General features: G+C 34.8%; 3 protein-coding genes across 4 annotated transcripts; all 3 read right to left on the reverse strand.

The window, feature by feature from the left end:
- Positions 1-5,732: 5,732 nt before the first annotated feature.
- On the reverse strand, positions 5,733-8,293 carry LOC125807479 (uncharacterized protein At5g41620-like). Its single transcript, XM_049487201.1, has 3 exons — positions 8,017-8,293; positions 7,800-7,886; positions 5,733-7,179 (listed from the first exon to the last, which is right to left on the reverse strand). The coding sequence occupies exons 1-3, from the start codon at positions 8,215-8,217 to the stop codon at positions 5,761-5,763; spliced, it is 1,707 nt and encodes a 568-aa protein (XP_049343158.1). The 5' UTR covers positions 8,218-8,293; the 3' UTR covers positions 5,733-5,760.
- A 2,387-nt stretch (positions 8,294-10,680) lies between these two features.
- LOC125807476 (photosystem I subunit O) lies at positions 10,681-11,801 on the reverse strand. Its single transcript, XM_049487198.1, has 4 exons — positions 11,609-11,801; positions 11,217-11,289; positions 10,933-11,112; positions 10,681-10,837 (listed from the first exon to the last, which is right to left on the reverse strand). Exons 1-4 carry the CDS (start codon positions 11,694-11,696, stop codon positions 10,741-10,743), a joined length of 438 nt encoding a protein of 145 aa, XP_049343155.1. The 5' UTR covers positions 11,697-11,801; the 3' UTR covers positions 10,681-10,740.
- A 792-nt stretch (positions 11,802-12,593) lies between these two features.
- LOC125807448 (mRNA-decapping enzyme-like protein) lies at positions 12,594-20,452 on the reverse strand. 2 transcript variants are annotated; one of them, XM_049487167.1, is made up of 8 exons: positions 20,137-20,452; positions 20,000-20,040; positions 19,560-19,609; positions 18,343-18,487; positions 17,582-17,638; positions 16,692-16,818; positions 15,652-16,125; positions 12,594-12,971 (listed from the first exon to the last, which is right to left on the reverse strand). In XM_049487167.1, the coding sequence occupies exons 1-8, from the start codon at positions 20,293-20,295 to the stop codon at positions 12,915-12,917; spliced, it is 1,110 nt and encodes a 369-aa protein (XP_049343124.1). In that variant the 5' UTR covers positions 20,296-20,452; the 3' UTR covers positions 12,594-12,914. The 2 variants fall into 2 exon arrangements, with proteins under 2 accessions (XP_049343124.1, XP_049343123.1); XM_049487166.1 differs by having other exon boundaries at positions 19,560-19,621; positions 20,137-20,381.
- Positions 20,453-20,738: the final 286 nt, after the last annotated feature.

Genomic DNA, 20,738 nt, shown 5'->3' on the forward strand with positions numbered 1-20,738 from the left:
TTTTGTACGAGTCCTCTTAGTAGTCCAAGTAAGAAATGATGAGTCTGATGCAATTTTCTTGACCTTAGACCGTGTAAAATATGAATGTTCTGCCAGCGGGTACTTTGATGAAGTGAACAAGTTTGATTACCAACACAAATCAGTCTCCCCTTCTAAAAATAACTCAAAAAATAAAGAGTTAGTCCATTAATCATAATAATTAATCAAAGTAACATATAAAACAAATAACATTTGTTTTGCTTAAAACAAATTAGTCCAAAATCCGAAGAACAAAAGATTCTAAAAGGATGAAAAAATGGGAATTTTTTTTTGATCATTTTGTGAACTAAAATTTTAGCGAAATAAAGGAATTTGAACAAAGCAAACTATATGATTTGAGTAAAGATTCAAATGTACCTTTTGGAAGTTTCAATTGAAAAGTCCTTTCGAGAAACAAAGACGTCTTAAAGTTGACTTGAAACTGAAGGAATATTTAGTAATACCGGCTAGGTAGGCGTAAAAAAGAATTTTCAAGAAACAACAAGGTCAACGTGAATTTGAGTAGTGACCTAATAAATTTTGTAAAGCTCTATTGAACCTATAACTTTAGTGATTTTGAACGTATTTTGATAATGGAGTCAAGAATATTTCGGAAAGCTTGAAAATTGAGTATATATATTAAAAGATGTTCTAAGACTTTGGAATGGAATAATGGACTAATCATGTTTAAAGCAAAACATATGTATGTAAACACATAGGTCCAACAAGCACAAACGACATAAAATTTGTAACATTTAACACACAAACAATATGTAACGCCTCCTAACATACATGTGACCTTTTTGAGCCAAAGGTAGGCCTAACGTTTGAAGGATGTGTATGTCGATTGTAAAACGTTCCATTGCCCCAACAAAAAATATAAATAAATATACAAACCTTATGAATAAAGCAAATGGTGATACATAATAGAGGAAAGGGAAATAAATAGCAGTCCCACGCAGGGGTACAATGGTAAACTAAACTAAGCTTCCATATGTAATCTTCATTCCCGAACTTCTTGGTACTTTTGAATTTCTTCTGGGTGAGGATGATCTTCCTTTGACTTCAATAAAGAAACTACCTATGTAAATAAAAACCCAACACAAAGGGCCATGTACGCACAAATCGACATACATATCCTTCAAATTTAACAAATAGTTGAATGATCGTCTTATATTGACCGGGGGTCAATTAGACTTAAGGTGGTCTTCTAATGGGCCCAGCACGCCTTGGGTGTTGGGTCAACTTAGTTCAAAATGCGCTAAATTCGGGATTTGGTTTCGCTCTACGCTAGTTGACTAAGAGTGGCTTTTGAAAGACCGGGAACCCAAGTGGACAACTTAGGCTGGAAGTCACAACAACCATTGGACGCATGACGTACCAATAAATTGCCGATCATTCCGAAAAAGGGTTGATTATAAAAAGTCCGGCTGCGATTATGCAGAAACCGTTCTTTAATATACTATACAAATATCAGAAAGTGCCATGAATGCAATATGACAATTAATATTCAAAATTTAAACATATAATTGCATAAAGTAACAATTAATACAATAATAGTTAGCCAAACAATAAAATCCTTTTGGTTAGAACCTAGATGAATCCCCGGGGGAGTCGCCATTCTGTTACGACCTGATTTCGAAAACTAAGGTTTCGAAACCAATTTCGCAACTTTGGCAACTTTTGTTATGTTTTGGAAAAATGAGTTATTTGGAGTCGCCACTTAATTCTTTAGGAAAAATTAAGAAAACCATTTTAAAAGGAATTTTTTGAAAGGAAATATTTTAAATAAAACATTTAATAAACCAGAGTCGGGTAAGAGTTCAAATAATTCTCTAAGGAAGGGTTTAGGCATCTTAGAGAATCCGCTAACACGCGGTTAACCGACGGATTTAAAGGTTGGCTAATTTGAAAAGATAACTTAAATTACTTGAAAAAATCTTATTTTATTATTTTATTATTTAATTTTGTTATATATATATATTTATTTTTTGATAAATGAGAAATCTTTTGATACTTGTACATTCATATTATCCCAATTAATGAAATAATTCAAATGTTGAAGTGCCAAAATAATAATTTAACTTAACATTTTATCCGAGTCAAGTTTTTGAGTCGAAAAATCAACACAATAACTTAAGCGTGGATTTGAAAGCTAAATACTAACTATGAAAGAATATAAGATAATTCTCAAGTTAGTCTTGAAAGCTTAGAGTGACTTAACTAAAACGGGTTTTGAAAATTTAGATATTTGAAGTAAACAACTAACGAAATAGAAAAGTTATTTTAAAAAACTCCCAAGGATTCATCTAAATTAGATAAAGCGTTAATTCACAATCAATCAATAAACAAATAATAAGACAAATAAAGGAAAAGAGCATGTCTCCAAATCAAGCCATTGGACTTAATGTTCGGACCACTTTTGTCGCTTATGCTCAAATTGGACCTTTAAGTCCTAAATTCCAAAATCTTTAGCCCTTTGCGGGCTGCTCTACTGCTGTAAATTGGACTAATTAAAGTCCAAAAATTTCCAATTTTAGTTCGTTTGGGACTGCTGGCTGCTACTGCTGCAATTGAATTGGATTTTAAAATCCCAAAATTCAATTTTCGGCCATTTGGGATTGCCATTACACCGCTACTTAGCTGCTGCCACTGATTTGGGATTTGACCCATTAATATTAGCTTCCCTTTCACGATTCCGATGAGGTTGACTCGAAGAGAGTTGAATGCAAACCAATGGAGAGTCCAAATGGACTCGAACAAGAAAGTTCACACAAAGAAAACAAACGAAATAAGGATTAGCGAGTTTGAATAGAGCAATAATTCAAATTCATTTTATTATGGTCAAACAATAAGGATCCATGAACATGGGAGAAATAAATGAGCAAAATGCAACTAACTATTCATTTAGCCAACGCACGCGGCCACACATAGTAAACATAAATGGGCTATTCGCTACTATCATGGGGATTTTTAAAGTTAACTATAATAGCCAGCTAGCAGCTAACCCAAATAGCATATCAATATAACTAAATAGAAATTAAGGATGAAAGAACCAATATTAAATGCAACAAATCACCCTACTAAAACATCTCTAAAGCAGCTAATTAATTAAGAATTCCACAAACTGTTATTTAAACAAGGGAACCCATTGCTAACTATATTCAACAAAGTTTAGCTAAATTTATTCATTTTTAAAGTAACAATAAGCGATACTAGAGAGACACATCAGAGAATGTTAAATAAATTCCAAACAAACTTTAGCAAAGATTAAGACAACCAGCCATATGGAGCATATGAAACTCAATTATTACTTTTCTTTTAGTGAACATGCTAAGAAGGGAAAAGAAAAACAAATAGCTAGCAGAATAAATAAGTTGTTGGTCAAAATAAGAACAAATAGAGCTTAACATAAGAGCTACTCTTCATAAACGAGGGTGAAGTAATGCTAGCTATCAGCCATCCTCTTTTTAGCAAATATGAATTTAATGTTAAACATAAAATATAAACAAAGAACTAAACAGTATCTACGACAAACAAGAAAATTAGTTGTTTTACTAGTTACTAAGACATCAGAATGGACAGCAAACCAAAAATCAAAATTACTAACAGATACAACAACTAAACTGATCTAATCCAGTCATTCAACACACAACCAAATAAATAAAAATATTTAAAAGAAGGAAGAATTACCTTTCACTGAGCAGCGAGCTAAAACGACGAGTTGAGAAGACGACTCCACCACCCCTTTCAACTCGAACAACCACAAAAATTGAACTATTGAACCAAGATTTCCCAAACCTTTTAGGGGTACTCTCAGGTTTTCCTCATTCCCCTTCGGACAGTGAGAAGAAGGCCTATTTATAGGGCCTAAAATCTCTAAAAAATGGAAAGATTTTCGATGTGGGATTTTTGAAAAATCCCTTAACATATAAGGGTTGCCAACTGGTTAGTGTACGAGTTTGAATGGAGAGGCGTTGATTTTGAGTGAAGGACGATCGAGGCGCGAGATGCAAACACCTGGCTCGATCGAGAATATTCTTGTACGAAGAGAGGGAGAGGACGACGCGGGCTACGTGCGATTTTGGAGAGTTGCGTCGCGTACTACTGGAATTTCTGGGTTTCTGCTCGTCTGGTCACGCGAGGGAGAAGACGCAGCAGGGGTCGCGCTTGAGTTCTGGGTCAGTCGGGTACTGTTTGGTGTTGCTGATCGTGTGTATTGTTGTATGTAGCTGATGGGTTGTATGAGATTGGGCCAAGATTTGGGAAAAGGGTTTATTATAAAACCATTTGGTCTTTAGGATTTGACCAAAGTATTGCAATTTTAGCCGAAATGGCTCATTGCATTACCAAATTTAACCAATGGAATTTTAACACATAGCCAATTCGATGATTGATGAATTCGGCTAAAGATCAAATAAGATGAATTGTTACTAATTAATTAACGAGCTTCTTAATTTTAACAAAATAAAATGATTAACTTAATTATAAATTGATTAACTCAAAAATATAAGCTATTAATTAACTAAACTAAATTAACCAAATATTTAGGAAAAACTAAATTGTTATTATTATTTTTTAGATGATTTTTGAATACCCATAAAATGTACTAAATATAATTTTATAAAATATGTGTATTATTTGAAAATTTAAAAATAGTGACAAAACTATATATATATATTTTTTTTAAACTTGAAATACATTGCAACTTTTATTAAAAGCTAATTATTTCAAATCGTTTGAAATTGAAAAAGCTCGATGATCAATACATATTGTGGAGGGCCAAAATTGGGTGTCAACACATTGTGGCAAATTTGATCTGGCATTTTGAGTGGAAGGCTGTGGATGGAAACAATGTTGATTTATCTGAGAAGCAGGAATTCACCGTTATGATGAAGAATCCATTGTGTGCTCGCATCCGTCCCAGAGTAAACCAACTTGAATGATCTAGCTACTAATGTTGTATATTTGTTTGTTTTTCTTTATCTCTTGAAGTTGTTGATGTTTCTTCAATATAAAATAAAGGAACATGAAGGGAACTCAAAGTACTTAACTGTTCATCTGTTTATAAGATGGTCTTTTGGAGGTGCTTTATGCATGAAAAGATTTATTAACCATTCCCTTAACCTGATGATGGAGTGTTCAGAAAAGATCAGTAAAAATCTCTCTCTCCAATAATAGATTACACCTACATTAAAATAGACGTTTGTAAAGTTTTGAATCCACATAAATGATACTCCAAATGGATATCACTTAAAGGAAATTTCTCAATAAGAATTTGACTTTCTTCCACCAAGCACAGATTGGAACTTTATGCTTCAACCTGTGGAATTCCACTTGAGTACTCAACATGCAGTTCGCTTTCATTGTTACCTGGAATTGACTGGAAATGTAGTAGGCTAAGCATAACAGAAGTGGGAACAGTGAAGCACGTAACATAAGAATACACAAAGGATTGATACATTAGAGGTACAGAAAAGAAGAATTTGAAAAGTCATATATAGTATTGAATAGAGTAAACGTTTATTCATTCATTAGAGAACATTAGCAAAATTTTGAACTGTTTTGTCTCATCCAACAACCAAAACTCAAAATTCTGTTGACATTCCTGAATTATCAGATATTTAACTATTCATTCAGACAAAGAACAACATGATTATGTCCATCTAGTTGTGTAAAAAAAGCATCCGGCTGTAGAAGCATGCCGCTTATGATGGAATCTTGAAATTGGCATTCTGGCATTTATTCGAGTACCTCCCTGCAGGACACTGCAATAATCTCTGGTATTCCTTCAAGTTTCTCCCTGCAAGATGGCAAAGCCTTCACCATCACTTTGTTAGGATCATTGGCAGAAAATTTCTGTTGGCTACAGTTCTTGGTTGGACCAGAAAAGCCTTGAGAGGCTGTAATTCTTGAAGCAGAAATGATACGGTCACAAAGATTCTTGATCATTTTATATCTCTCCGTCTCATCCGCATGACCCTTTTTCCAAGCTTGAGAAGAGAATTCTGGTGTTCCTCCGTTGTTAAGAAAGTTTGAAATTCCTCTATCTATAGTGTTCACGTTTTCTTTCTCTCCCACGCAGAACTCCCACTCTATGCCATCTGAAGTCTCCCTTTCTAAGGAAGTGCTTTGCTCTGGGAATTTCTCTGAGATGGACCTCCTCCCTTTATTTTTATCAGAAACCAACAATCTATTCGGATCATTCTGTAGAGCAGTGCACCATTGATGGCTCTTGCTGTTGTCACCCATGTTTAGTTCAATTGAATGAAGATCACTATCAGTTGAATCACCTTCTTCTCTATCCTCTTCTTTATCGAGTATTTCTACATCTGCCTTCTCTTTATCTTGGTAATGGTGTGTGCTTGGAAGCGTTTCTCTAAAGTGTCTCTCAAGTTCATTGATTGTTTCATTATTCAGCGAATCACAGCCTTGTTCGTGGCCCTTTTTGGATCTCAAATATGCTTCAAGTTCATTCCTTAACTTATCCGCAACTGCATGCTTCTCCTCAAATTGATATTTGGCGTCTGATAGTTTCATTTGAACTCTTTCCTCCCGCATGACATCAGCTAGTTGAAGTATTTTCTGTTCCATTTCCACCTCTTCCCGGATTTTAGCAGATTGTCTCTTCAATTCTTCCATCTCAGCTCTATCTTCTCCGAGACCTCTGGCTAATTCATCACACACTTGCTCCAATATATCTCTGTCCCTTTTCTCGCCTTCAAGTTCTTTGACTGCCTTTGAAAGCGACGCCTTTGTATCCGCCAGTTCTCTACCAAGCTTCTTATTTAATCTCTCAGTTTGCTTCCTCAATTTCTTCTCTATCTTGAACTCCCTGGCTACAGATGTAATAGCAGTATGAATCTTGTCTTGCTCTTTTACCTTCCAGGCCATCTTTTCTTCTTCAAACTTCTTCAAGAGGTCATCAACTTCACTGTGGTTATGTCTGTGTTCGCGTATCAATTTAGACACCTCATCACACAACCAGTCAAGCTCTGTATTTATAGCTGCAAAAAGGGATGAACATGTAGATTTCTGATCTTTAAGATTCCAGGCATGACTCAGAACTTTCAGCAGCTCTTTACATGTGGTAAGACCATGACACACATCCTTCAAATGATGTCTGCTTAGAGTCTGTCCATGATTTTGTGTCCTATCAAGCTGCATATTCATCCTTGTATTAACCATATAATTGAATATAGAGTAGCTAACTGAAAGTAGCAGCAGCTAAGAGAAGTGATAGAGTCGGAGATCTTACAAGAAAAACTTCCATAAAAAACAAAATTCAAAATATATCAATTCAGTGTTGGAAAACAACATGTCGGCTTTGATAGAACCTGAACTAGGACCATCAACCAAGTCACATGTTTGTTCCTTTGTTCATAAATTTTTTTTCCATTTCCTAAGATTAACTTTGAAGAGGCCAAAGGGCACGTCAAAACGCCACTAAGAAGAGAAACCAAAGTGGAAACTTGGATAGGTTCAACAACTACTTTGCCTCAATTTCATGCTAGTTAAGTCAGTTATATGAATCTTCACTAAACATCCCTAATTTTTTACAAAGTGGCCTCAGAACCCTGAGATCTCACGTTCAAATTCCAGTAGAGACAAAAAACATTACGCACTTTCTTCTCATGTGTCCAAGCTTTAGTGGACAGGTTTAGTTAGCAGATACAAAATTAGTAGAACACAAACTAACCCAACACCAAAGTTATTTTTTTTAACCAAAAACCTATAAAGAACAGTTCAACTAAAAAATGGATTAACTGTCAGTAGCATACCTCTATTGAGCAATCATTTTGGTTAGAGAGATCAGCCTTGGTAGATTTTCTTCTTCTATGACTACGCACTTTGGATCGCTCCGTTCTCTGCAAAATTCAAGAACCAAAATACGTCAATATAAAAGTTTAAAAACACACACACAATATGCAGAACTTAAAGCTACAAACTTTTCCAAGAAAACGACCAAACAAAAACCATTTTTTCCCTTAAACCCACCTGAGAAACAGGGTCATGAAATTGCAGAGCTGCTGAACCCAATTTGGAAACTCTTTCTTTCCAACCCATTTCCTCCAAATCCTTCAGTTTAGTTTCCCATAGAGTAGAAGCCAGTGTTCTTGCCGAAACCGACAAGTCATCAGAGCCCTCTGTTTGCATATACTTATCATTATGCAGAGAAGTTGATCTTGATGAACTCATTTTCCACTGTGCACAAGTTTTTTAACTACTTTACCAGTCAAAAAGAGGGAACAAGAGAAGTGGGAAATAGCCCTTTAGGCTTTTGTGTGTTTCGGAGATACTAGAATGAATGATTGGCATGCAAATCAGAGTGCTTATGAGAAAAAGGGTAAAATACTTTCGTAACACAAATTATTTGATATGCACCTACTCTGTTTCTTTTGTGACATTATTCAAGTATATACAAAAGTTAAAATCACAATCACACACGTAGACTAGTGATCAATAAAGTGAAAGCAGAAGTTGTATTCAGTCCCCGAGTTACTTGATACTCGCAAGGTAAATGAATTTAAGCATTTACTAGCTAATCATTTGTCTCTATCCAGCATTATTGTTCCTTGAGCAGATAGTAATATTGATTGCAATTGTAGCCGTTGCTGAAGGCTTAAATTGGCAGGGATTTTGTAAAAGAAGGAAGGGCCCCCATATAACGGCTTAAAGTATTTTGCATAGGGAAACAAGACAAATATATCCTGAACTATAGTAAATGCTATGCATATATCCTCCGTCATATTTTTGAGACATTGGTGCCCCTGCCGTCTAAAACCAGAGCATATATGCCCCTCACTCTAACGGAAGACTAAATAGGGACACGTGGCGCAATTTTATTCGTCGATAAATGTCGGATCAGTGGATAAGATTATGACACGTGTATGTCCGTTAGTATAAAGGTATATATGCTCTAGTTTTTGGACGGTAAGGGCACCAATGTCCCAAAAGTATGACTGAGGATATTTGCTTACCATTTACGATAGTTTAGGGGCATATTTGTCCTTTTTTCCCTTTTGCATATTTTTAGAAAATCCCCAGAAAAACTCCAATATTCTGTAATTCGTGTGGCCCTTCACATGGCCGTAGTCAGCCTCTGTTCTTCAGTTTATAAAACAGTTTCATTATGAAAAACTATTTCTAACTTAAAAATAAAATAAGTCGATTTAAACGGATTCTTTTAAGGGAAAATTATACATAATGACAAACTATTAATTCAAATTAAATGATATAACCACACTTTGATTTAATTGTGCCCGGTAGCAAACTGTTTGCCAGTCGCCTCTCTCCCTCAAACTCTCGCTCGCCACTCTCCCTCTCTCACTCGCTCGCCTCTCTCGCTTTATACAAACAGAAATGTATAAATTGTGTTTCTGTTTGTATAAAGCGATAGAAAATTATATATACATATGCAAATACATATATCTTCGTCATATACACTTATAATTATACAATACAAATATTCCCTTGTCCAGTTCTCTTTTGCCTTTCTCTTTCTCGCTTTATACAAACACAAATTATACAAAATACAATGTATAATTTATGTTTGTATAAAGCGAGAGAGAGAACGATATTTGATATACAAACGTTTTATTTCGATTCAATTGTATACAAATTGAAATTTTATACAGATATACAAACACATAAAATTAGATTGAGAGACTCTGAACGATTTATACAAACGAGAGGCTGACAACAATTTATACAAATGGTCTGCCAGCGAAATTATACAAATCTGAAGAGGAGCCAACGAATTATACAATTGCTTCTTTTGTATATATGTATAGCGAATAGACATAGCTTTCAATTGTATATGTATAGCGAATTATACATATATATGTTTGCTATGGAGCGCAATTATGCAGACTTTGTTATAGCATACAAATATGATTTTTTTGTTTGCTATATGTGAAAGTTGCTCTTCTTTTAATCCAAGAGACAACAAAATTAAAAAGGAAATATTTAAGTTGTATACATTATTCAATGTGGTTTAATCGTGATACGAAATAACAGAGCCATCAATATTTTTTCGATTTCAATTGAAGGTTATTTTTGTAATTAGGCGGCCACATATATCATTTGAACATCAATCGAAGATTATAAATGTAAGTGGCAGCTATATCTCTAATTTGGTCTTTTTTTTTTGTAATGTGTGACTACTTAGTTACTTTTAACTTTGCTATTTCGGTTACTTGTTAGTCAAATACGCACATAATCCTTAATATTCTATATTTTAGGGTCGTGAATTTGTTTTCATCAAAAATTGAATTGACCTTTCTCTTATTTGATTAAAAAAAAAAATCTACCAGAGACATTACTATAATTGAATCGATATTGCTTGTCCCTTGTCATTGTTGAACACAACTTTACTAGGTATGTTATCAAATGGAATTTCTTTTACTTGAAAGTATTCATCGATTGTTTATGTTCACTTTGTTCGTATTTCGTAATTGAATGTTAATTGATCTTTGTCAATTGTCTATCTTAAATTCTATCTTCATTTTCCATATTTAAATTTGTATCATTGTTTATGATAACACATTAATCTCATATATCATGCTTTAACTAATAAACATAAAAATGAAAAACTTGGAAAGGAGAAGATGTATTTGTTATCCATAAAATGCATAAATGAAAGAAAATAAATACTCCACAAAATACTTCAGTAGCTTAATTATAATTTATACATGAAATTTTTAAAAGAAAATAATGTCTCTACTTAGAGAAATAGTCCTCGGTCCGTCCCTTGAATCCAATTTGTCCAAAAGTCAGGCACAGGAACAACCCCAAGTGCCAGCACACCATCCATAGCCTGTCCAATATCCACAACACACACAATATTTCTTAGTCTGATTCTGACATAACACGTGAAAAGTTGAAATTAAAGAGTTAAACATAAAAATGTACCAGAATTGAGAAGTTAGAGCAGGTCCAGTGGGGAAATGAGCGAGTTCAGTGCCAATGCTTTCAAAGAAAAGGCCAGTAAGACTCTTTCCATTGATTGCTGGAACACTTGAAGGAGCCAACCATCCAATCAGACCAAATCCAATCACATTCAAGTCTCTCCTCAGCCAGTCCCTCTGGAAGCTGAATTTCATAAAAATAATCAACTATAGGTGGAAAAAAAATATGGAAATATTTATAAACCATTGTATTAATTGGATTGATCTATTTTTAATTTAGTAATTTACCATGTAACTCTGCCTCCTGAAGCTTTTGCTACCCTTAAAGGGTTTCTTGCTGTCACTGTTGACCTCACGAAGTCTATCAACACAAAATATAATAGATTTTATTATTCAAAGCAATAATAATAATAGCGCACACTATAGTCTATAAAATGTCTAGGTACACTATTCAGATTTAACGGGAGCTCCAGTAAGGATTTCAGAAAAGAAAAAAAAGGTATATACAAAAGTCAAACTCTTTTCGAAGAATCAATTGTTCTAAATCAACTTAACATGATGGTGTAAGTGTACCAAAGAACTTAAAACTCATTTGCAAATGCATAATCTTGATAGAGTTGCACAAAAGGAAGCCATAAAAAATTATTAAAGGAATTTAGACGAAATTATGATGGGTATACCTGAGGAGAGGCTAGTCTTCTTTGCAGAAGAAAATCCAGAAAGAGATGAGTTAGCTAAGCCTACAACACTGGACATTGTTGCTGCCATTCTTGTTTCCTTCTTCTCTGAATAGTATTTTGTTAGTGTTAGGGAGTTCACAAGGAATAATAAAGAGTGTATACAAATAATTGATGATTTCTGTGGACAATATTCATATTTGGGAAATGTGTGGTGACAAGTAGGATTGTCTCTTTCATAAGATTCATAGATATGTTGTTGATCAATCCCTAATTGCCATGTGGAATTTTATAGATAGACTGGTTTCTGTTTTGGATAATGTGTTGGAGCTAGCCAATCTATGTGGAATTCAATTATCAATTTCTGTATCTATTTTGATTTTGTAAACAAAGAAATACATGAATGAAATTTATCAACTACCTCAGCTGGTGAATCCAGATATTAAATTATATATTTTAAAATTCATAACATTGAACTTGTTATATATTTAAAATTATAGATTCATGTTCGTTATTTATCACAAATTTAGTAAATTTTTATGCACAAACGTGTATTAAATCATGTATGATACATATATCTTTAAACTATTTCGAGTACTTATTATCTCTCATTTGTTTCTAATAATGTTAATACTAATACTAATTTTATAACATGAAATTGTGTTTCTTTCCTGTTTAGATCACTTTGATTTCTCTTTAAAATGTTTTATTTGATAAAATTTAAAACTTGAACAATCATAGTATTTATATAATTTATAATCAAATAAGCTGGGCACCTAAAACCTAAAACTTACATTATAGATCACAACGAACAAAAGTTAGTACCTCTAGAAAACTCACCTTAGTTGTCTTCACACTTTTTTTCCCAGCAAACTAAGCATTCATAACACTGGGTGCAGGCTGCTCCTTATTCAACATTCATTGTTTTTATACTTCATTATTAATTAAGAATATTACTCCAATATTTATGTCAATCAATTCTTAAATCTTTAGTACTAAACCGGACTATGGATTAATAACCATATAAGCACAACTGTTGAAAAGACTGTTCACATGATTCTTGATTTAATGCTGTAAAGAACAAAATTGGAATGTCCAGATCATAGATAAAAGAAAACTATATATCAAAGAGGTTAAACTCCAAAACCTAGCACTGAAACAAAATATATAACTATACATAGCGGGTCTCAAACAGACACCATAAACACAAAGAACTCCCTATACACCGACCATTTGATCCTCTTTTTAGCCCTGGGTGAACAGATGTAATGAAATTCCATCAGATGATTTAGAAGAGTTCCTCCTTGAATTATGAATGATGTGCATTCAGCAGTGCCCGGTATACCATGTCTATGAATTGGTCATCCTGTTATGGAAATAAAAATCAGATTAGATGCATGAAGAGACCAGCAGATAACTTATCTAATCAAGGCTTGTAATTGGAACAATATGCACAAGAACAAGTTAAATTGGCAAAAAAAAAAAAACACAGAAACAAAAGCATTACCATTGATTCTCTCAAAGAGTAGACAAGTCAATAACCCGTGAACTTACAACACCACTATAACTCCTTAACTACTAGAGGAGTCCCTCACTAGTTCACAACAGCTGAATTCAGAACCTTTTCATTGTTCTTTAATCTCAATTTCTCTAGGGGTCCATGATAGGTATTGTTCGGTGTGGTTGTATTTTACAGCTGAGTTTTATCTATCTCCTGCAAAATTATGTGGTTTTGATAGAGTGCCAAGAAGATAATTTGGCATTCTTTATGCAGGCAAAAAAAAAATTATTTCCACTTTCGAATTGTAGAGCACTTAGAAAGCTTTTGCTCATTCCATTATATATTACTCTTATATTTTGGTTATGCCAGAAAGCACATAGATGATCCTTTTCTTTTTTTTTTTGGCTAAAGTGTTCTCATCCATTGCAAAGTTCCACATCAGTACTCCAAAGTCCTGATGTGGGGTATGTATAGCCTTGGGCTATCCCACCTTAATAGCTATCTTTTGGGGTGTGGTTCTCCCTAAGGTTATAACAATGGAATTAGAGCCACCCACCACCCTTCGTGCCTTTAATGGTGACGCAAGGAAGATGGATGGGGAGCATGGTGGTTTGTTATGGTCCATTTCAGAGTTCCACATCGGTACTACAAAGTGCAGATGTGGGGTATTTATAGCTTTGGTTTTCCCACTTTAATAGCTAGCTTTTGGGGAGCGGTTGTCCCTGGGTTATAACATAAAGACAAGAAAATAGATGATCCTTTCTCTTTCCTTTTTTAAACCCCGAGGGCACAAAAGATGACCTTTCTTAATCTGCCTTTATGAAATATACTTGGCATCCAATTATATTGATTCCATTGTTGACACTATTATGTGTAAAATATATGACCAATCCTTCCTCCTTCCCACTTGGTATGGTTAAGGACCAAAGATAACCATATCATGCTGAAGCGTAGCGCCATGCCACACCAGTAATATTTTATTTTACCAGCCACCAAGTGAATCATTTAAGCCCTAGTACATAAAACTGTAGTTGACCGACGATTTCAAGCAGAATTTTTTTTTCAGTCCTACACGTTGAAGTTCATATCAATTATATCATTCCTTTATAGCACTTGAATTGAGAGTTGATCCGTTTTAGGCAAATTAACCTATTATTAGTGAAATACACACATGCTTTAACACTACCAATAAATAAGACCAGAAAATAGGGGAATATGATGAGGAATTCACAAAAAAATATGCATATAATAAGGAAAATACTGAAAGGGGAATATCAGGAGATTCACAAAGAAAAATTAGGTCATCAATTTTGCATTTCCTTAAAGCAAAACACACAACCTATTGTACAGCATAAATGACTTTCTTATGTTTGAACAACTCACCAATGCTTTTGAAGGTCTATGCAGCCATGCAGACTATTCCAGACGATATTAACCTATGTGTTAGCTACTTGCACCTCTGCTTAAGGTAATTAGTTTTAATCTTGTCCAATTTTGTATTACACATATCCATCTTAACATCTACATCCTTACGACATGAATCCGGTGAAGAAGCCCAATACTTGTTCCTATATAACAGTAATATACACAAACATGTTTTTCATTTTATTAGGTATCCTATGCCACTTCTCCTCTTCATCCATCCTATTTTAACTTTGTGCCACATCTTCATCTTTTATGCCCAACTCTTGGGAGACCTAGGAAGCTGAAATTTCTACATTTAGCCAACGCGATCCCCTCCAATCTTTACTTTTCATTCTTCTTGTGAAGGTCTGAGGATAAACTTTTAACGCTTATTTTCTAACTTACTTCTACTCGTCATAAATCCCTTATTCTCCAGAGTGCTTCTCTATAGTATCAGGTTTTAGTACCCTCTAGCTAGCTTTGCCAATTAACATATTATCATCAATGAACGAAACGCACCATCGAACCCCATCTTGCACACTAGTGGTTACCTTATCCATACCTGAAGAACAGGGTCAAGGAAGATCCCTAGAGTAAGCTCACAGTTGTGGTAAACTCCATTTTTCTCACACGTGTTACGGTAATGATATACATATCCCTTTTTTCTATGAATAAACAATTACTTATAAGAAATAAGAAACCAAACAACAGTTAAGTGTTATATTTGGTGTAGTTTCCAATATGCTAGTCAAATATCCAATGCAAGAGCAACCAGATGGTAATCAGGTTCACTGATGCACCATATATATGTAAAAGGTGTAGATTCAGATATCCTAGACTGCAAATGTCATCATGCTTCTCAGGTGGAATGGCATCCAAACATTACTCCAGATGAAACCTCAAGTCCTTAAAGCTATTACTGCATATTCCTACTCACCTTACGTGTATTGTTCCCTACATAGCTATGCAAGTTAGAACAGTTGTTTTCATTCAATATACCCTCTCGGCAGAGCGTTTTATACCCTTTTGTATCAATGTTTCATTACAACACTAAAAGAAATTAACTGCATATAACTAAAAGCTTAATGTCTTCAAGAATGTTTAGCAAAGCAAGGTAACTATGGTATCTAGGTAAACATACCTGAACAAGCATTACAAGTGCTTCCCGCACTTTATCTCTGCTAACAACAGGAATATTGTTTGGGATGGAAGAAGAAGTAGGAGTGAGAGAAGGAGGAGGAGTGGGCGGAGGAAATGGTTGAAGCAAAGGAGCTCCATAAGGGCGCTGAAGATTCCCAAGTGGAAGAAGTGGAGGAGCAGTGGGCACTGATGAAGAAATGGGAGGCATCAGCGGAGAGGAGGCAGGTGGAGGACCAAAAAAAGATGATGGCTTCACCAGATTTGAAGACCATTTAGCACTGACGTCTAGTTCAGGTGCATCATGGAGGGGCCTCAAAAGGGAAGAAGCTGAAAGAGGAGGAGATGGAAGCAGGACTGGTGCTGAAGACGAAGGAACAGAAGCAGGAGGACGAGGGGGAGGTAGGGTAGCTGGAGATGAGTGGTATAGCTGCCCTTGAACTGCAGTACTAGAAGCATTCCCAATTGTCATTGCATTCTGCAAAAGAAAAGCATAAATTTAGACGAGATGAGACAACATAACAAAAAAAAAAAAAAAAAATTTCTTTCAAGAAGTATTTAATATGTACTTCATGTTTTTTCCCTTGCTAACATAAATTAATCATTGGTTAGTTTTAAAATTAATGTTATTAAAGAAATTCCTGCCAACAGAGTAACCTTGGCCCATCCCTTCTTTTGTCTTGACCCTGATAATTTCATGGCCCGAATTGCTGTCCCGGTACTCCTCGAGACTTTATCCAAGTAATTTAGACAGTGTTCTACTCCTTGTATATTAGGGTCAAATAACTGGTAACATTTTGAACTGCACAAGAGAGTCACGTTTTCCACTAACATATTGAATGCATATCACATATACCCCACTATATTAAGGAAACTTGGTCTATACAAAAGTAAGGATGTGAACACAAATGCCTAGCAAGAGTAAATGAAGATCTTGAAAAGCACTGCACACGGAAAAGACATTCCTCTCAGTAAGATCTCTGGCACAACAGACACAGTATATTGGAAAGAAGAGCAAAGAGGAAGGGAGAAAAAAAGGCATACACTGAAGAAGTTCACAAAGGAATTGTCCTCAGGGAGATGTGGAGCATTTGACGCAGTAGACGATGAAGGCTCCAGAGGACCATCAATTACAGCCATGGTTGGAACTGCTTCCAGCTCTTCAAATTCACTGTAGTAAAATTGCATATTACCAAAAGCTCCTTTCAGAAACCAATTGACAGCAACTGGCAAAAGTCAGGTTATGGATAAACAGATTATTCCAGAAACAGTTACAATTACTCTTATACCTTAGACTGCCTAACTTGACAAAGATTTGTTACATCTAGTTACTTCAAAATGTACAAGAGGGCTTTATTTTAATGTAATACCCAGAACTGTGTATTATTGGAAAATGCCATGTACTCGAAGTATTTATAGAGATCACTTCTACTACCAACAAGATTGAAATAGTTTCTAATATACACCAAAGGGTGTGACCTTGTGGTCAATGAAGTGGGTTGAGAACCATGAGGTCTCAGGTTCAAACCCCAGCACAGACAAAAAACACTAGGTGATTTCTTCTCATCTATCCTATCCTTGGTGGATAGAGTTACCTGACATCTAATACATGTTGGTGGGAAGTGGCAGGTATCCCATGGAATTAATCACGAGGTGAGCGCAAGCTGGCCCGGACACCATGTTTAACCAAAAAGAAATAGTATCTAATATCTTGTGACCAGATCCCTTCATCTGGATGACATCAACAATTATCTATTATGCACCATTTCACTAAGGGCAATGAAATACAACAATCGATACAAAGGTCAATAGATCTATCAAACATACTTGTAAAAATGTTGAAGCCATTAACACCCTTACATCTTTAACCCTTTTTCTGTATTGTGGGGGGGGGGGGGGGGGTTTCTAAATTTCAGTAAGCATAAATTATATACCTCTTCGTCAATGGCACTTTTGACTTGGTAGGCACCTTGGAATATGCACCGAGTATCCTGAAAACCAGTAAACACTAAATTGATTGACAGGTTTAAAAGTTGATCATCAAAGAGAACACATCGAAGATATGTTTGTATTCAGTGTGGTAGAAAGGTACTTCTTTTTGATCCCTTTGTTTCTCATTAAGCTGGCCAAACAATTCACTAAACTAAGATCGGTTGGAAGTGCTGATTTGCATCAGTAGGCACCAACCGTATGAATTCTCACTTCCATATTCTTCAATTAATAAATCAATAAATATTACATACTAAAGTTTCTTCAGAGAATCAAGTAGGGATCTAAAATATTTTAAAACTAATTTTCCTGAAACTAAGCTAGGCCTAGTAGACACTAGCTTATACACCAGATTGTTTATAAGTTCTCTAACTCTGTTTCCACTATATCTAAAAATCATCAACCAACAAATATTTTAACATATGTATTCCCCAAATGAAATAAACAAAGGAAAACCTGCACTGAGCAAGTTCAATTTGGAGAAATATGATAGCGTATGAACCCCATCGAATCCCAATGAAGTATAAGTACGAGAAATAAACTACTCTTCAAGATCAAAAGCATGAACTGAATCCAACAAATTTAACTACTTTGTATTTCTAGAATTAACACCCTACATGGAACAATAATTTTACTTATGCCAAAGCAGGAAAGAGAAGGGGAGGAAAGGAATCATTTCTGAAGAGAGAAGCTGTGAAAAGATTACCTGTCAAAGAGATTTGCAACTTCTTCACATTCACGCTGATTATAAAACCATATCCCGTTAACTTCTTGGGAAGCATTTCGATACAACAAATATGGAAGCTGGATCTCATATTCAAAATCTCCCAACAGATCCTCCACCAAATTATCTGCTCACCAGAATAAACACTTTTTAGGCACAGTAATAGATCATATGTACTCACACAGAAGGAAAACTCACAAACTCCCTATTGCAACTTTCAGTAAATATGACAATTCATATGACAAGCTTTAAACATCAAATTTACTAAGATACATGCACCATTTCTGTTTTAAGTTTTTTATTTATTATTTTTAGACGTGTACCCCCATGATATCTTTTCATAAAAGGAAGTTCTTTGCATTAGGAACAGGAAAATGTAAAAAGGATATTTGTTTTCTTTCTTTTTACATAAATCAGAATGAGTACTCAATGTTGTGCAGTCCTCGTTTATTACATGATAATTGCATTGAGTAGTAACTTCCATTAGCCAAAATTATATTATGCAGTCAGGGTTTTAGAAATTTAAAACTAATGGATCAACATGCAGGCCAGAAATTTTATTTAGAATATGAGTGACTTCAGGTATCCAATTTTATCAAAAGAGAACTTTTTTGACTGCTACTGGTGTGAGCGGTAAGAAGTTTTGGTCTTAAGTCAAGCCAGGGCATCATTTCATTCTTGTAACACGACTAAGCACACAACAAGACTAGACAAGGTACTCCTGCGCCTCCTAGTAGGCATCTGTCTTTCAAGTTCTAAGATGGCTCCTCTTATTCAATGGTAGTTTACATTTTGTGGATCTGTGCTGACAGCCATTAAAGTAGGGGAAATGCTAGCCTTCATATTAGAAGTTTAAAACTTCACATCTGAGTAAAGCAAGAGATTGGTCCAAATGCTAAGGCTGATGGTACTTATTTGTTAAAGGATTCTTAACAAAAAGGGAAAGTAACTCCGCTTCGACCCAAAGTGAATGTGATGTACTTCACATTATTGTAATGCATAAAGGCTATAAACCTGATGAATAGTATTACTACAATTCTGGGGTCTCCACATCAAATAGTCAATCATGTATAAGCTTCAACTTTATGAACATTTTTCAGCAGCAAAAAGGTAAGGTTACATTCAAATCCATTAAAACATAAAAGGCAAGCCAAGAGATATTGTGTTTATAGTCATTATTTGAAAGCAGATAAACTGACCTGTATTTCTGCGGTTCATAACAATAAACTGAAACCGAGGTTGAGAACTCCTGTAAGACCCGCTAAAAAGTAATTATCACAAAAGAAAAAAGTACAGAGATCAAAAATAAAACTTAAAACAAATATTCCAGTAAAGATGAGTTTTTTTTAACTATTAAGGAGGTCACTGTTTTCATCAAATTCAAGAACAAGTGAAGGAAGATATGCAAAAACATGAATCTCCTTCATATTAGCTTCCCAAAGCTTATCTAGCCACAAAGTCGGATAAAAGAGGAAGGTTATAATAAGTTAACAGCCAGCACCAACATAGTTTTACTACGAGGGAACGATTAAGCCCGGACACGGACGAAGAAGAGGGTTACGGAAACTAAAGCGGACTCCAACTAGAAACTGAGATTTAGTTGATTGATTATATCAAAATTAAAAATGAAAAAAATCACCTCTTGACAACAAATAGAGATCCTTCGATATCCTTCCGACTCTGAACAACAATTCAATTGCGAATTAGACTAACAGGAACTATGTGAATACAAAAGTATGAACCAGCAAAAAGAATAAAATCGGGAAGATTTGATACCCATTGGCTGTTATCAATACTGAATTCGTACAAGGTAACATGAGCAGCAGTGATGAGGATTTCTTCAATGAAAGGATCAATCCTCTGAAGAACCGTCAAGTTTAGCAGCTTCGTGCTGTTCTGGTCCAGATTCGGCATCAATTTCGTGTTTTGCGACATTATTGCACCGAATCTGAGAACGGCAAGTAGCTGTAAGCTGAGGCCCAACTTCGACTATCACACAAAAAACCCTAGAATTGCTCCAAATTGAAGGAAGCCCAGCTTTGTTTTGCTATATATATCTGATGGGAGAGATGATGAACAGGGGACAGACACATCACACTTAAAAAAATATATAGTTTTCTTTTTTAATTTCTTTATATATATATATAAAATTCTTTTTTCTTATTTTTACTTTTACTACGATTTACAAAGTTTATGGCCAAAATAAAGTTAGATTGTATTAATTTGATACTTTTGAAATAAAAATTTAGATATTTAGAAACTACAGAAAAACTAAATACTTCAAATTGTAATTCTTTTAATATGAAAAAAAAATCTTAAAATATTAATCAATTTTTACTCTCATCCCATGAGCAGATATACATTTTTAGTCTAAATGA

The sequence above is a fragment of the Solanum verrucosum genome, unplaced genomic scaffold, assembly GCF_900185275.1.
Source record: "Solanum verrucosum unplaced genomic scaffold, falcon-dt-bn FXZP01000183.1, whole genome shotgun sequence".
NCBI lineage: Eukaryota > Viridiplantae > Streptophyta > Magnoliopsida > Solanales > Solanaceae > Solanum > Solanum verrucosum.